At 42.0% G+C, this 17,810-nt stretch overlaps 4 protein-coding genes across 4 annotated transcripts in view; 3 read left to right on the top strand and 1 right to left on the bottom strand.

Moving 5' to 3' along the window:
- Window positions 1-17,810, top strand: part of LOC135335859 (latrophilin-like protein 1) — a 40,183-nt gene that overhangs the window by 9,766 nt on the left and 12,607 nt on the right. The window lies entirely within an intron of this gene.
- On the bottom strand, window positions 41-3,739 carry LOC135336066 (signal peptidase complex catalytic subunit SEC11C-like). Its single transcript, XM_064531842.1, has 6 exons — window positions 3,549-3,739; window positions 3,364-3,473; window positions 1,654-1,803; window positions 754-879; window positions 324-381; window positions 41-182 (listed from the first exon to the last, which is right to left on the bottom strand). The coding sequence occupies exons 1-6, from the start codon at window positions 3,591-3,593 to the stop codon at window positions 132-134; spliced, it is 540 nt and encodes a 179-aa protein (XP_064387912.1). The 5' UTR covers window positions 3,594-3,739; the 3' UTR covers window positions 41-131.
- Window positions 6,100-10,919, top strand: LOC135335708 (uncharacterized). Its single transcript, XM_064531252.1, has 4 exons — window positions 6,100-6,221; window positions 8,178-8,384; window positions 8,501-8,842; window positions 8,998-10,919. Exons 1-3 carry the CDS (start codon window positions 6,137-6,139, stop codon window positions 8,806-8,808), a joined length of 600 nt encoding a protein of 199 aa, XP_064387322.1. The 5' UTR covers window positions 6,100-6,136; the 3' UTR covers window positions 8,809-8,842; window positions 8,998-10,919.
- On the top strand, window positions 11,103-17,144 carry LOC135335707 (uncharacterized). The gene is made up of 10 exons (XM_064531251.1): window positions 11,103-12,923; window positions 12,979-13,179; window positions 13,238-13,459; window positions 13,514-13,738; window positions 13,844-13,939; window positions 14,103-14,534; window positions 14,600-14,806; window positions 15,089-15,319; window positions 15,557-16,108; window positions 16,669-17,144. Exons 1-10 carry the CDS (start codon window positions 12,527-12,529, stop codon window positions 17,004-17,006), a joined length of 2,901 nt encoding a protein of 966 aa, XP_064387321.1. The 5' UTR covers window positions 11,103-12,526; the 3' UTR covers window positions 17,007-17,144.

Genomic DNA, 17,810 nt, shown 5'->3' with positions numbered 1-17,810 from the left:
GATTTAGGGTTATTTTGTTTCTTAAATGCATGACCTCCAGTTGCCAATTACTCGGAATCATAATCCGTGTGATCCATGATTGTATAATATACAAAAGTGAATTCATGATTTCTATCTAAAAATGTTCGCTTTTATTCTCTGTTGATGAGCACAAACACTGCCAAGCCTCCGAGTAGGATATACTGTGTGTATGCGTGTGAAACACAATGAATTTGTCGCTCATAAATCCGCCTGTATTATAGATCCGAGGTGACCTGCTTATATAGCTAGTTTGTACCACGAACACCAATTAATACCTCTTGATGCATGCAGTATGTACGTACCTTTAGGTATGGATAATCATTCATCAGAATTGTCACCATGCCAACATACGGCAGGAAGCTGCAAGAAGAGAAAGGTGGTGTGAGTCACACCCAGTATGAAATGAATACACTAGAACCGGAAAAAAACTTTTATAGCAAGTTCCAGCACAGAAATACTAAATCCCATAGCTTCAAATAATATTCAAACATACCATGTACGTTTATAGAGCTCTACACAACTGAGCACCTACTTTAGCTGAGTCTCCCTCAGTCACGATGATCTACCAGCATCGTTGGCTCTAGTTTGGGGATTCCCCTCAACTTGGTGTGTTTTAAATTAACATTACTGACTTAATTGGGAACAATTTCAGATCTCTAATACACATGTATAATTATTACCCACGAAGTGTCCCTATTCGGGCGTTTTCCCTGCATGTTCACACCCACTCACCCTCTAGCGCGTCCTATTATTTCGTCTCTAGACACGTAGTTCTGCCCTCTGGCATAGATTTGCCCCTCCCTGTCGTCGCCATAGTTATTGTCACCTTTGGTCAAAATGTTGAGGTTGCCTGTGGAGCTGAGGGAAAAATGAAAGACTGAATCATAATGTGGTCTTGCTGATCCACATAATTATACAGAGTTCTCTATTAACTCGAGGCGGGCCACGGGTTAACAGTCAGGGTGTTTGTTTGTTTATGTGTGTATTCTGAGTCTGCTCACCTGGATGCCATAGCGCTGGATTCACAGGATAGATGGCCTCAGTAATACAACTAGTTATTAGTTTTATTTGCAGATTTTGATGCTAATTAAAGCTTCGTTGTCAAGTAATCGCGAGCAAAAGCTAAGAAGCTTGAACTTGCACGCTGGCTGTAGAGACTAGCTATACGCGGCTTTGATTCGAGACATCAAACTATCTATAGTCCTCGCATGCACAAAGTGAGCTCACAGCTGATAGAGTTTAATATGCAACTCCACTAACGCTGAGAGTTATGCATTTCAGTGCTCTAGTTATAGTCTTGATAGTAAAACAAATGCACTTGCTGGCATGTAAATAATGCAGGGCTACATGGAGGGGGGGGGGGGGTCGAGGAGGATAATTCGCCACCCATGGGCCGGCCTATAGTATACCTATACCTAGTTCGCTACTAATTTCTAGGATCTGGCAGATTCATTAATAGACAAGTCACATGTTGTACTGCGCCAGAATCGATCTAAGTATAACTTTCCGGGGAGCATGCCACCCAGAGCCCTCTAGTTTGGCATGCACCTTAGCCTCAAAATCCTGGATGCGGCCCTGCAGTACTACTTCAAAATAGAATATGTACAAAACTATTACCGGTAGCCATCTTACTTTTCGTGGACCTTGATGACACGATGTACAATGGGGATGTCCCTACCCCGCACCTTGAAAACGAGTATCTCCCCGGCCATTACCGGCTCCTCCTTGCAGTTGGTGAGGAAGAGAAGGTCACCACGATAGAAAGCCGGCTCCATGCTACCACTGCGCATAAAGTACAACAACACAATTTTTTAAACCATTCTAATGAAAGCACCAAGGGGATGTGCCAAACTAAAGCTACTAACTATTGCTAATACACACATGATATCATGATGAAGGCATTTGTATGCAGGCAGAATCAGGGAACTCAAAACAGTGGGAAATGATCGACCATTTTGTTGCTAAAAAGGATGCCAAAGTAGTCTAAAATTAATGGCTGCTCTTTTCTAACTCTTGCAGCTACCAATAGCTAGCGTTCTAGTGCAGAGCTAACTACTGAGTAGAGTAGCAACACTCCATGGACAAGTTTTGCTACGTGCTCTTCTGAAAAGCCTGCACTGCGATGGTATTCGAAGTAAGCCAAACTAGGCATAACTCGAGAACCAAGCAGTGCAAATCCAGGAATTAAAATCCAAGAAAACATGACTAGAAGCCTATAGAAACTCTGACTTGCACTTGATTCATCCTTGAGCAGCTGTATATAGCAGTCCACACACACACACACACACACACACACACACACACACACACACACACACACACACACACACACACACACACACACACACACACACACACACACACACACACACACACACACACACACACACACACACACACACACACACACACACACACACACACACACACACACACACACACACACACACACACACACACACACACACACACACACACACACACACACACACACACACACACACACACACACACACACACACACACACACACACACACACACACACACACACACACACACACACACACACACACACACACACACACACCGTATACCTCGCTTGCGCATGCACACACACACACACAAACACACCTATACCTCGCTTGCAAGGATGTTGGTCACGATTTAAACCGCAGTGAAACACGCTATGCAAACAGTGTTGGCCTCAAATTCGCCTTCAACTTTGCTTCAACCCGCTGAGTCAGCACTAGCACTTTTGTCTGCATTCATTTATCTTGTATTACATCTCCTGTTAGTTCATGAATCATACTAGTTTAAACCGCTATACATGTATATACCTGCTACAGGAGTCAAAGAACCAAGGAGAGTACAGCAACCACTTGAAGATTGAGACTACACCGTAATCCAAGTTTCTGGCTCATTGTTTTGAGCATAACTATGCCACTCACTTTCTAGTGTCACTGGCTATTGTACTACTAGAATAGAGGGCTACGGTTGTTTGCAGCCTTAACTTGGCTTTAGCTACGATATTCATGCTTTTTATCTGTATGTTTCATATATTTTTCTCCGTCACACATTCCTCCGTTTATATGTGACCAACCTCCTTTGGGACGCAACATTGTCAACACAGCTGTTGCTACTTTTATAGGCCAGAACATTTCCTAAGCTCGCGCGCTCGCCTTAATTAGAGGTAATACGGTTTAAATGCAACAATGACTTCCAACAGTTAAAAATGAGGGGAGTACCTATTAAGCTATTTGCTCTAAAATGGTAAAATGGATGGATATTACACAGTACTTCTCTGTTATGCATGTTTGTGTGGGGGCGGGGTGACATCTTACCTGAGTACGACTACTATAGGGCTCTCACTGCCAGTGACAACCATTAGGCCCTTCCATATCATCAGGGCAGACGACACGATCATGCCAAAATTCAGGATCTGGTAGAGGAGCTGCATAGCGCATGTATGTGTCGAGAAAAATTCCTGAACTGATTATTCATTCTCCTTTATAATTATAACACCAACCTGGCGCTTGTCCATCCTGTAGAGGTCTCCAAAGATTGCCTCCATTGATCATAAGAATTGCTATGATTATAGGTACGTAGAATCTATAGAACTCTAGAACTACCCCGGTAGCTAGCTAGCTAGCTATATAGAGCAGAGAAAACAGAAAAGTTGAACCTGAGTCAGTATTCTAATATTACTCGAAGATTTCACTCTATGAGAGAGACTCGATCTGCGAAAAAAAATTAATAGTGAGCATGCGCATAAACAGTGGTGGACCCAGTGCAGTGTGATAGCTAAGTGGTACCACATGAAATGTGTGCGTATGAGGAAGCTCTGGCACTGCATTACATTCATAGCCTATAATACAATGCTTAATATTACTGCTGAGACACTTTTAATAATGGATTAATGGGGGACCTAAACTTTTAAGAGGGAGGGAGCCTATGAATGTTAAAATTCTAGGCCCGATCGAGGGGCCCAACATAAATTTTTATGACATCGGAGCTACAATGTATAATTATACTGTCACTGGAAAAATGGTCCTGAAAAAACGGTCCTAGACCACCATGATTATTTCGGTTCTGGGACTGGTCTCCCTGAAACGTTCAGTCCGCTAACCTTTGTGGTTGTACTAGTATAGTCTAGTAATGAGTATGGCAGCCTATAGGGTCCTCCCCACATCATATACATGCACAGGCTATGCAGTAATTCACAGCTTGATGTGAGTGAATGTGCAATGGAGTACGTCGAACCATTTGAAAAAGAGCAATTCCTAAATCATTTGTAGAAGTGCTGCCTAATTTTTCGTTGATTGTGCTGGACAGTCGGCAACTGTTGCATGCGCATGCAACTATAGACCAATAATTATCTTGGTTGTTTTTCAGCCAAACGTAGTCTGGGGCTGAACATTTCAGTCCCCAGACATAAATTTCGGGACACCACAACTATTGACAACGAGCATGTCTTTTGGTAAAACTGTAGAAATATCTATCAGTGGCGGATCCAGAGGGGTTCCAGGGGTTCCATTGAACCCCCCCTTTTGCTTATTGCTGACTATAGGCTTTTGTTGGCTGAGTGAGCAATTTTTGAGGTTACAGTACACATGGCTACTTGTGTGGAATCAGCCAGAAACAATTCGCAAGTGAAGAAGTTTGTTGAAATGCATTGCTAGAAGAATGTCAGTACCCTTTTTACTTACAGATTTTATTATCAACTGACAAATTTTATTGGGACAGTGCGTGGATGTCTTCCAAAAATGTCGCGCTGCACGCTGTTTTCAGACTTTGGAACCCCCCTTTTCTTTTTCCTGGATTCGCCACTGGCTATAGTACCAATGGATCGAACAACATGCATGTATTTTCTTTTTCGTAATTTTAATCGGCCTTGAACGAGGCTGCCTTTTTTTTTTTTTTTTTGAATGCATGCAATGATAGAAGTAGTCTCATGAATCAGCCGTTCCTTTGGAACGGCGGCTGATTCATGAGACTATGAAAGAAGGTTCAAAGTAAGTGAAAATAGTTCATAATGTAATGTTACATTCAGAGTTAACCAAGTCCACGGCTGTAGGGGTTAGCGCTGCGTGCCCACATGAGGACCTTGCTCCTCTAATGGACATGATTGATGATCGGAGGAGAGAGAAAGATAGTCGGCATCTTAGCCAGCACATAGTACTATTGTAGGGATTGTTCCATTTGGTTGCCAGAAGTGATGCCAGTCTTTTGAAAATGTGTTGGCCTCATTACCTAGCCCCCCTGTGGCAGAAAGTACAAGTGGTGTAAAGGTGGCGTGTTCGATCTCTCTTATTCTTTGTTCATAGGCCCACTTTTTGATCCTTTCTGTATGCGGAGGAGAGTTGGGTATGTCTGTTGGACGGGGCCAAGGGGTTAAATACTCTAACGTCAAAGTAAGTTCTTTCAAATGTTCCTCCCCAAAAACCGTTGGCTGCTATATCTAGCCGTGCTCCATCCTGGCGGTTGGCTGAGGCACCTCTCAGAGATTCCTGTGACACAGGTTGTAATTCCGGCTCTGTACAAACATTATTGCACACTTCTGTTAGGAGGGTGGCTGTTAGGTCCCTGATCTCGTTGTGCCTGATTGAGGGGAATCCTCCCCTAGCACAGGACATGGCATGTTCCACTGATAAGTTGTTTCTACATTCACATTTTAGGGCATGTCTGCTGGAGTCCAGCCATATCTGAGGGCTAGGGCATCTTGAAAAGCGCCCTTGTGGAGTGCAAAACCGTGTTCCGCCAATGGTATGGCAGTGAGCCCTTCTCTTTCAAAATCATCGCTCTCTTTAATGGGTCCAGTGAGGCCTCCGAGATCCGATTCGCTTCAGCAAGGCTATTTGCTTGATTTTGTTGATGAACTTGTCTCTTGGATTCCAGCTGCTTCGAAACAATGCAATGGTGGGGCCATAGTTAGGGTCCTGAGAGAGGATGTGGTCACAGTTAGCCTCGAGTCCAGGCCGATAAAAATACGTATTTTAATCGGCCTGGTCTCGAGGCTACCTCTGCCCCAGAGAGGAGGGAGGATCACGTGATCTTTATGGCTATAAAAGTGGAAAACTTCATTCAACGGTAGTTTAACAAACAGTTCACAGTTTAATGGTATTGAAGAGAACCATGAAAGGTGCCGTGCGTTTGGCTGCCTTGCTGGAAGCGGTGCTACTGCTGTCGTCCCTAGCTGGAGGTATATATAGCAGCTAATCGAGTGTTGTACCATTATTTTAATTAATTTGTATACTCAACTGATTGCAACATGCATATGCAAAAATAATGTAAGCCATGCACTGAATTGTATCCATGATTGGGACTAGCATAGCTACATGCATGATCATTGCAATGAGGTAGGCCTATAGTTATTACTACTGAAATTATTGATTGAATTTATATAGCATTATGAAGCTTGATCGTCGCATAGATTATATATCACCATGTAATATACTAATGTGAAAAGTACGAATACAGACAATTTCAGGTTGCACTAGTGCTTCAGTTAACGTGGTTTGTGTAGTAATGTTGCCTTAATTCACGAAAGTTGTGGTTTTTTCAACATCTGGACTATAATTATAATGAGCTCCTCCTGCATGTATAATTATATTAACAATAATTATGCATGGTCAGCTCAATCATAATCAAGGCAGTACAATCAAGGCAGTACAATGTTCAGATGGTACCCGCTTAGTGCTGCATTTATTTATTCCTTGTAAAATCTGGACTAGTATAATGATATCGTAAGCTCCTACAATAACTGTGGTCAATTCATATCAAGGTGGTGTAATGTTCAGATGGTACCAGCTTAGTGGCATTATTACCTAATATTGTGGTCCTTGTAAAATCTGGACTACTATGATATCATAAACTCCTACAATAACTGTGGTCAGCTCATAACATAGAATGTCCAGATGGTACCGTTAGTAGGTTATTTTCGTAAGGTGGGAATTTTCGTACTGTAGAGTATATCGTACGAAAATTAAAACTACGAAATTATTCTACCACAATAAATTAAGGTTCCACGTCACTATATCCTATGCTGTCTGAATATTTAGAATACGAAAATGGGTAGTTCATACGAAAATTTACACCAACGAAAATTATCCACTATATACGGTATATATTATACCTGTCCAGCTTATGTGTGACCTTTACATAGCCATGAATGTATAAATGTGCAGCAGTGTCATGTAGTGGCAGCATTGCATATAATTATATACACCTCTAGTCAATTGTATAGTGCGTATGTTTCAGTTAATAATTGCACTTGGTGTGGCAGCATAATTATAATGGGTTGGTGAGAATTATGCAATGCATGTGGGTGGGTACGGCATGCAGGATTGGAATTAGTCTATATACCGAGTAAGTAGTATAAATTTATAGTCGATAATGATCTCCTTAGCATGGCATGATTCAATTCAGTTTGATGCTATAATTATACTCGGCTGTTATATAATGGCTATATTGTGCATATACATGGACTATAATTTTAGCTGGTGTTGTGCCTGTGTATATAGTGCAGTGAATATTTATGGGATGTGCATTGAAGCCATATCTAGAACTTGATAAGCCACACTGCATGTAGCTTTTGTTATTATGGTGATCACTTGTACATACAGTATGGTGGATGACAGCTAGAGTGGTTTGTTTAAAGGTGCATGTGTGGTTAGTATGTAGCACATGTTGTGATACCCTCATGCATGTGCAGCAAAATATGAATATAATGATCACACAGATCAAATTGGTCAATAAGTAGAACCTCAATTACCAGACACTTTGGTTCCAGCTAGAGGCAGGCTGGATAACTGAATATCAAATTGCACGTCTTTATAAACAGCAGTGAAAATTAGTGCATGTGGACATAATGCGCATGCATGCATGCATGCCTGCATGTGCCTATATGGTAACATCTGGTAATTGCGCATGTGCAATAGTAGCCTCGACCCCAGGCCGATCCGTCTCCAATTGAACGCTAGGTCGCCTACTAGTATTTTTCAACTTCGTTCTATTAAAGAAAAATCGGCCTGGGACCGAGGCTAGTGCAATAGGGACATGCCCATCTTCAGAGAAAATTTCCATGCGCATAATTGTAGAGGTTCTACTGATTTCAACTTTTATAACCTTCCCCCTCCCACACACACACGTTGTGCAGCTCAACAGAGTCAATGTCCTTCCCTCGGTGGAATTACCAATGGATTCATCACTTACGCTCCTGACAACACATCTGACTATGATTTGGGAACTGTGGCCACTTATGCCTGTGACACAGGGTTTGTTCTGGACCTCTCTCTAGGGGGATCTGAGATGAGAACTTGCGTGGATGGCTTTTGGAATAATCAAGAACCTTCTTGTATTTTTAGTAAGAGTAGCAACATTATGTGGTTCAGTGCACTAAGTATTACACATAAAAATTATAGTTCTTTATGTCTGTTGTTTGCTGCTTAACATGCCATAAAATCTTGTCTCTGTCTGCAGTTGTCACAATTGGCTTTGTTGAGCCTTTTGTCGTGATACCTGAAAATGGCGGCGGTGCTGGTCTCAAGGTGGCGGTCCTCTCTGGCATGCTAGACTCCGAGGTTCGATTGCAGTTCACCACTCGAGACGGATCATCTGTGGCTCCTTCCGACTATACCAGCAACACTCAGACCCTTGTGTTTAACTCTGCCATCTCCTCTCTTGATGTCACCGTTCTCATCATCGAAGATGATGTCGATGAGCTTAACAAGAGCTTCTTTGCTGACTTGTCTCTACTCACTGATACAGACAGAGTCACCATTGCTTGAGCAGTGTCGACCATAATCATTTTGGATGATGACGGTGCATATACAGTGCGGCTTTATACTTTCATGAATTGCAATTCGCAAGTTAAAACAAAGTGTCATGCATTATACAAAGTATCGCTAGAAATTTCATGAATATAAGTCCCTTCACAGGATAATTATTCTTTGCTTCAACCACACACACGCACACAGTTTTGAAAATTGGCTTTGAACGTGAGATGTACCTGGTCGACGAGAACGTTATTGGAGAGATCTGTGTCAAGATAACAGACGACTCCCCCTCCCTTGATCGTGAGGTGGACATCACCATCCGCAGCTCAGATGGAACAGCCAACGGTATGTGAATCAGCTTAGTGAGCAATGATGGTGGTGCACAGAAGGTTTTATTGTATATAGATACATCCAGAGCCGTAGCCAGTCAGGTTTTGACCTGACCACTGTTTTGAGGCAAATAGGCAATTTAAATTGAGCATACACCCTACATACAGCACACCTCCAGGTCAAGAGTTGTGACATGAGTCTTGACAACCCTATAGAGGCAACAAAAATCGTTATGGTCGTCGTTACTGTAAACAAACGAGTTTTGCAAGCATGCGCTTGCTAATGCCTCTCGCCATGTTTTTGCTTTCGCTAGAGTGTTATAGAAGAGGTAAATAATTTGCAATGTGCTTTGATCGTTTCACAAGAAAGGGGTGCATGTTCACAGTTACTAGTGTATACTGAAATAATGGCCTGTAGCCAAACAGTGGGAGCAAACCTTTGTCAAAGGCACAGACTACGAGAGAATTTAAGCACAGACAGTATAATAGTATAAACAAGCAGGAAGTGTGTATCTATCTATATTAGGCCACTGTTAGTTGCATACTTGTTTCAGATGAGAATACTAGCTGGACCTAATGCGGGAGGGCGGCCTTCATTACTCATTACAGTAGAACCTCGCTAATCCGAATAGAGCGGGACCACACCCCATCCGAATACATGAAATTTCCGGATTAACAGATGTCATTAATTGATTATGAATATCATTAACGAAGACACTTTTGTACATTTATTATGATATTACTGTGGCCAGAAGGGAAGCTGCTAGCTAGAATAGTCTTTATCTCTCCAATAAAATTATTGCTGATTCAGCTAAGCAATTTACATTGTGTATGCGCATGTAGGGCCACTAAACAGGAACGCCACTAAACAAGAACAACCGGAAATGTAGTCATTAAATGGGCGTGGTTATTGTGAGGTCATTATTATACGTGTGGGCTAATTATCTAACTTAGAATCAGAGTAAACTCTTCCACAGGTTTGTGCGACATGGATGCATTCTTGGTGCAGCTGATCGATCAAGTAGCTAGAGAGTGTCACTGTAGTGTAGCTGTACTAGCTACATAGAGCTTACTAGCTATAGAAATGAATTTTGTTGTTGCTTTAATTAACACATTACTAGTACTGGTACGTCTAGTTAGTTTTGGGAAGGAAGATGCTCCTCTTTTATTTATAATTACAGTAGACTGTCACTATTCCGGCTCTCTGAAGTACGGCCACCTCGATATACCGGCCATTTGGCTTGGCACGGAATGCTAGCTATATGTTTACTGCACAAAACTCACCCTGAAGTACGGCCACTCGCTATTCCGTTTACCGGCCAGTGCTGGCTGTCCCAAACAAGGTTTTCAATGTAATTTTATACGTATATTACGGCCGGATATGACGTTTTGGGTGTGGTTTAGCAAATAAAATTGGATTACACTTAAATAGAGAACAGAATGATTCATTATCCTCGAGACAAGAACCGCAAAAGTAGTCATTAGATTCGAGGCAAGGTCGTTTTTAAGCCGCGGCTATTTCCTGAGCTACAGCCACCTCGCTATTCCGGCCAAGCTGCATGGTCACAAGGGTGACTGAATTAACGAAAGTCTACTGTATGCATAATAAGTCACCTGTGGTTGAGTTGCACAGCCTGTTTCTTGGCTTCTAGGGTGTGTTCCTGTTTAGCGTAAACCCTCACACTAAACAAGAACACCTCACTAGGAGCCAGAGATACATGCTGTGCAGACGTCACAAGCACAGATTGCCCTACACCACCATTAGAGCACTTGTGAACTCCTAGCAGCCCTTAAAACCAGTATCTCTGGCTCCTAGTGGGGTGTTCCTGTTTAGTGTGAGGTGTGACGCTAAACAGGAACACCTCCCTAGGGCCAAAATACAGGCTGTGCAACTCGATCAGGCACCCAGATGACTTATTATGTATATATAATCATAATAATTATAATCATAGTAGAGGAGCATCTTCCTCCCCAAAACAAACTAGACATAACAGTAATGTCAAAGGATTTATAAATGATATTAAAGCATCAATAATCTAGCTAGTAAAGCTCTATGTAGCTAGTACAGCTACACTACACTAGTATACAGTGACACAGATAAGCTACTTGATCGGTCCAGCTGCACCAAGAGTGCCTCTTTGTCTCACAAACCTGTGTGGGAGAGTGCAGCTCTATTCTCAGTTCGATAATTAGCCCACGCTCTCAACAACAACCCCGCAATAACCACGCCCATTATTGGTTTCATTTCCGGTTGTTCTTGTTTATGTGCGTTCCTGTTTAGTGGCCCTACATGCGCAGTACTCTATTCTACTGATCGACAGCCCCTCCTCTTTTTCAGTTTGCCATTTGGTCCGGATTTGCGAGGTTTCGGATTAAAGGGGTCCGGATTAGCGAGGTTCTACTGTATCTCATTATTTGATGACGTCATATCCTGTTTTATAATTTCATAAAACTGATGAGTTTGACTGCTATTACAGGGAAGGCCGATGAAGAACACTGATCCTCCATAGTAGCAGAGTCTTCTTGGTCTTATTACAATATTTATACTGTAAAATTCACTGCAACACTCAATCTCTTTGTCTATTTTATATCTCTTGTCAATCTTGCAACAGCACATGGTAAAATAATGCAGTGTCAGCAAAAAAAAGAACTTTGATCTCAAATAATGGCTGACATCAGCAATAATGACTTTATTGATGCGGTGAGCAAAAACTGAGGCGGGCGGTTGATCTGAAACAAGTATGCAACTAACAGTGGCCTTAATGCCACTGGATTCTCTAACATGTGGGGATGAGCGCGCATGCATGCGCATTGCATCTACAGGAATAATTAAAAGGTGTGTCCAAAGAGATACGAGAGCCTAAAGACAGGAATATGTCCATGAACTTTGACCTTATAATTAATTTTTGCCTGTGATGTGGGGGCGGCTCCAGAGGATTATGCACAAGAAGCAAATTAAACTTTAATCGATACTAGTTGGGCTCGATACTATACTAGTGCATGCATTTAGATACATGCAACATGCAGGGTATTATAATTAATGTGCTCCTCCCAACATGTTGTAAGACTTAAGAGTCACTGCCCCTTTCTGTCCTGTACTTTTTCGTTTTTTTTTTGTTTTTTTTTTTGTTTTTTTTTTGTTAGGGCTACCTTAATATTAGCTCTCAGCTGCTAGTTGGTATGTACCTCATGCTCTGCATTAAAGAAAAAAAACAGTCGTTAATGTGAGTCAAACTAGCCATAACTCGAGAAAGAAGCTTTAGTTTGCTAATCCACGAATCAAAATCCAAGAGAACGTGGCTAGAAGCCTATAGAAGCTGTTAGTTTCCGTTGCATTGCAACCTACTGAATTCAAAGTCCTCAATAATGCGACTGCCTACTTTGTGAACGCGACTTCTACAATGCCACCAAACAGTGTTGTGCTAAACTACACTGTGTTTTTCAACCAATCTGGCATCAGCCCACTATTCATATTTCTTCAATTTCAAAACGGGCTCAACCCCCCAGGGATTCTAACGTTTGATAACGGAGCCAACATAAAGGGATATTTCCCACTTGCTACACCGCCCCTACCCGAAAGCTACAGCGAAAGCTACAGTGTGGATGACAACGGTATTGCCTCTTTTCAGGAGAGTATTATTCTTCCAGGAAATGTCCATCAAGCGTTCTATCGAGATGGACAGGCTAGTTTGCTGCTGTACCTGACGTCTTTTGTGGGAAACACGTCTCTGATCAGCCCTCGCGATGAAAGAATGGACACTACTCCAGTGTTTCTGAGTATAATGCAACAAGAAGAAGGTACGATTATATTAATTACGAATTTTCTCGGTTGTATAGATTATGATCTCTGTAGCTGTTTGCATGGAGCTTGAGATGATAGCCAATGGAATGATTGTCTACAATGCTGACATGACTTCTCCACACGAAGTCGGAAATGTGGCCACCTACAGCTGTAACCAAGGTTATGAGCTGGCAGGCTCTGAGATGAGGATTTGCGAGGATGCTGGTGATGGTAGCGGCGCTAGATACAGTGGACAGGCTCCAACTTGCGAACGTAAGATCTAGTTGATTGAGTATTGTGCTTTGAATTCACATTCTCTCTGTACATGTAGCTGTTTGCGACGAGCTTGAGACGATAGTCAATGGAGAGATCACCTACAATTCTGACACGGTTGCTCCATACGCCGTCGGAACTAAGGCCACCTACAGCTGTAGATTCCCTAACCAGTTGGTTATAAATCCAGGCCATCCGGTTAGGACTTGTGAGGATGCTGGTGATGATAGTGGCGGTAGATTCAGTGGGCAGGCTCCAACTTGTGCACAGTTTAGCTCAGGTAATGTCGACCTTTTGTTGTGATATTTGCTTACTGATTTTATCCCTCGATTAGGTTTGTGTTATCAGGTTGAACTGTTTGAGAACGGAGTGGTCACATATTCACCAGACACCGACCTTCTTTACGATGCTGGAACCACGGTAACGTACCGGTGTAACGATGGTTTTGAGCCTAGATTTGGAGATGAAACTAGAGTGTGTATTGGTTTTGCAATTGGTCTTTTTGCACGTGGTGTATTTACTGGAGCGGCTCCTATCTGTGAGAAAACACCACCCCCTGGTACGACAACACGCAATTGTTAGCCCATACTAGCAATACGGATTGTGTCCTTATACGTATATTATCATGATTGTCCCCCCTCCTACTCCACACACACACACACAGTGTGCCCAGTCTCTACGTACCTCGATGGCTCTGACTGCTCAGTACGGTGTCCACCTGGTACTGTTGGTAACCATCGAACAGGGCTGTGCGATGCATGTACGTTACATTAATTGGATTTAGTGCTTGCATAGCTCTAATAAAGAAGTGGCCTACTAATGCTGGTCCAAACATGCACATGCTATAGAGATCTTGGGGCCCTTTAACCAGGCTTCATTGTAAAGAGTTAATATTCATCATTTACAACTTTTTTCTTGTGCAGTACCTACTGAATTTAAAGTCCTCAACAATGCGACTGCCTACTTTGTGAACGTTATTGATAAAATGCCGCCAAACAGTGTCGTACTTAACTACACTGTGTTCTTCAATCAGTCTGGCATCAGTCCACTAATCATATTTCTTCAATTGGAAAACCTGCTATATCCCCAACACATTTTAGTATTTGATGACGGAGGAAGCACAAAGTTTTATCTGTCACAGTCCCTACCCGAAAGCTACAGTGTGGATGACAACGGTATTGCCTCTTTTCAGGAGAGCATTCTTCTCCCAGGAAATGTCCCCCAAGCCTTCTATCGAGACGGACAAGCTAGTTTGCTGCTGAACCTGGCGTCATTGGTGGGAAACACGACAAGCGTGAGTGATTTTGAAAGGATCGACACTCCAGTGTTCATCAGTATAATACAACAGGATGGAGGTAGAATACATGTATAATAATGACTGTACTGTGCTAACTGTCTTTTGTAATGATTATATCTTCAGTATTTTGTAATGAGCTTGAGATGATAGCCAATGGAGTGATTGTCTACAATGTTGAAATGACTGCTCCATACGACGTCGGAACTGTGGCCACCTACAGCTGTAACCAAGGTTATGAGCTAGAAGGCTCAGAGATGAGAACTTGTGAGGATGCTGGTGATGGTAGAGGGAAAAGATTTAGTGGACAGGCTCCAATTTGTGAACTGCGAGGTATAGCAATGATTATGTGCTCACATAACATTATACATTAAATGGTTTAAGAGCTATAATACTGAACGCATTTTCCTTTTCAGAATTTTCTAGTTCACTTATTATTTATAAAACCGTTGTGCTGTTCATTGACGTTACTTGTAGTACGCATACAAGTAGTTAAGTTGTCACTCGATATCGAGTTCACTGTTCAGCCTACGCAGGCCTGTGCTCATGAGTACTATGAAATGCTTACTTGCTATGTAAATCAAACATTGAGGCTGCTTATACTTAACTCCACAGGTTCCATCTCATCCCCAGATTTTTGTTTTGAGCTGGAGCCCCTTGTGAATGGAGAGATTGATTACGGCGGTAGAATTGAGCCGTTTGCATTAGGCACTGTGGCAACTTACGCTTGCAATGAAGGGTTTGATCTGGACCTCTCACTTGGTGGATCTGAGATGAGAACTTGTGTAGATGGTAATGGACTGGATGCTATTGGAGTGTTCGATAACCAGGCTCCAAGATGTATCCGTAAGTGAAGTATTAGTTGCTCATTGCTAATTATCAGGAGTGTATGAAGGAGTATCCATCCACGCACTTTCCATATCCTACACTGTTCTCACTGTATAGCGAATAATTATACTCACATGCGTACTATCAACAGATACTTGTGACGTCAATTCACCATAAGTGAATTCATGCTAGTGACTGCTATAATAATAGTGTTTACATTCACAAAATCATTCACTGTCCATCCCCTCCCAATAGTCACACCCTCACCATCCACACCTACTGTCCGTGTCAACGATTCAATTGTCGGTGATCCCCTTTTTTCTGTACCTCTCAATTTAGTCAACGGCTCGGAACTATTGGAACTAAAAACACTCTTGCACCTATGCTACGAAATCCATGGTCGCCCAGACACGTACTTTAACCTTGTATCTGATGAGTGCACCAATATCAATGCTTACTACACTGGGGTTGTTTCGGATACCATTGATAGTCTTGGACTTAATATCATTACGCAAATCGGTGTACGTGCAATCGATTCCCTGGGAAACTGTGTGCGTGTGCGTATCGACTCAGCTAGTAACTGTACACCAGTTGTCGTTACATCAAACGGGGGTGTGGTCAGCGAGGTTAGATATGACCGCGATGGTGTAGTAGTGTCAAAGGTTCGAAACCGAGTGAGAGTTTCTGTTCCAAACTGTGGTGGTAAACGTCTTGTGATGTGGGTCACCTGCCAAGCCCCGGGGGGTATGATGCGATTCGACATTACAAGAGGGGTGGGGCTATCTCCTACATCCCACGGGCTTCTTGGTAAGTGGGGGTGTGTCTTATTTTCATTAAGTTGTGTTTTCCATGTACGAAATGTGTGTTGATATATTGCTGTCACCTATTATGGGTTGCTTAGTTATCTAGAGCATCAGAGGAGGGTGGAACCACTTGATCTTAGGTCACTCTGCCATAAATTAGTGCATGACCATAATTATTATAGTTAACACACAAGAGTCAAATGGTACCTCCCTCCTTTGGTAGAGCATAATCAGCCTATATAGGTCAGGTTAATTCTGAGCAAAAAATCAAACCCTGCAGGATAGCACTGCATCACGACTAGAATATTGGAGTGGTTGTCACTCTGTTAGTGCGCTGGGCTATGTAGATGATATAGCACTTCTGGCACCTTCTGCTATGAGGGTGGCCCAGCTCCCTGCTATTATGAATTGAAGCCTTAATGCATTGCATTGGGCAACTTTTCAGACTTTATGATCATTACAATACAACCTGATGAGGCATCTGTAATGTTGCACTCGAGTATAATAACATCAGTTGAATATTCTTCCTATCACTCACTCGCACGCATATATACTACTATACAGGACAATTCTGGAATGTTCCAGTGACCATACGCAAGTACACGTACACAGGTGATGAAGAACTCTATCTCGACGTGGACCAGCTATATGTTGTCAGAGTTACACACCCGAGTACCGGGAGCACTCGTCGTTTCATTGCCGAATTTGGACGAAAAATCTGGGACCTTTCTAACAAAGATTGTCTGTATGCGGGAAATATTCAAGGTGGTCGCCTTGGTGACATTGATGATGATAGTGTTAGTGATTCAGTTGTCGAGGGAAGATACAATCAGTACATTGTAGATGGACTTTTTGATCACGATTTTGAGTATCTTCATTTTAACGCTGAGAATTGTGTTTAACTCTTTTGGGGGTATCTTTTTGTAATCATAGGTAGATATAAGACTTTCTCTACACGTTGTTACATAATTTGTCTATAATTATAATTAATTTTACTGAATTCTTTATCTCAAGATAATTATTGCTCTAGTAAGAAAATGAACCTCTCAAGTTTTAACCTCTCAAGTTTTAAACGTAGACTTGTGGAGGGGTTATTAGGGAGAAGCTTCCCCCTGCCCCCCCTGGAATACTGTAATTATGATAAAACCCTGCAATAATGGCACTTCAAAAAGAATAATACCGTATAGCGGGTAATTTTCGTTTTCGTTGGTTCAAATTTTCATACGAACGACCCATTCGTATTTTTAATTTCATAACTCAGGATAGTAACGTTGAATCTATTGCGGTAGACTAATTTCGTGCATGTGGTTTTAATTTTCGTATCATTCTTCAATACATAATGTAGTTACGAGAACATTTCCCCCATACGAAAATAACACGCTATATGGATGTGAACATTTCCGGCATACAAAAATAACCCACTATACGGTAAGCTGATATTTGAAGAATAAAAGAATAGGCAATTTCTTGAGCAAAACAAACCCCTCACTGCACGTGTGCTCTAGTATGAGTCATAAAAATTATCTATGTAATTATAGAGAGGTTGACAATGTTTTAATTCTTTTATGCAGATGGATGCATCAAACAGTACATTAATTAACTTCATAATTGCATGTTTTTCTTTAAATGAAGTAGACTATTACAGCTAGGTAGCCCAGCTACAGACCCTCGAGCTCCATGACACCATCATAATAACCTAGTAACTC

This window comes from Halichondria panicea, chromosome 5 (genome assembly GCF_963675165.1).
Source record: "Halichondria panicea chromosome 5, odHalPani1.1, whole genome shotgun sequence".
Lineage (NCBI taxonomy): Eukaryota > Metazoa > Porifera > Demospongiae > Suberitida > Halichondriidae > Halichondria > Halichondria panicea.
Note: the sequence above shows the minus strand (reverse complement) of the source record. Positions and strands in the feature narration are given on the sequence as shown.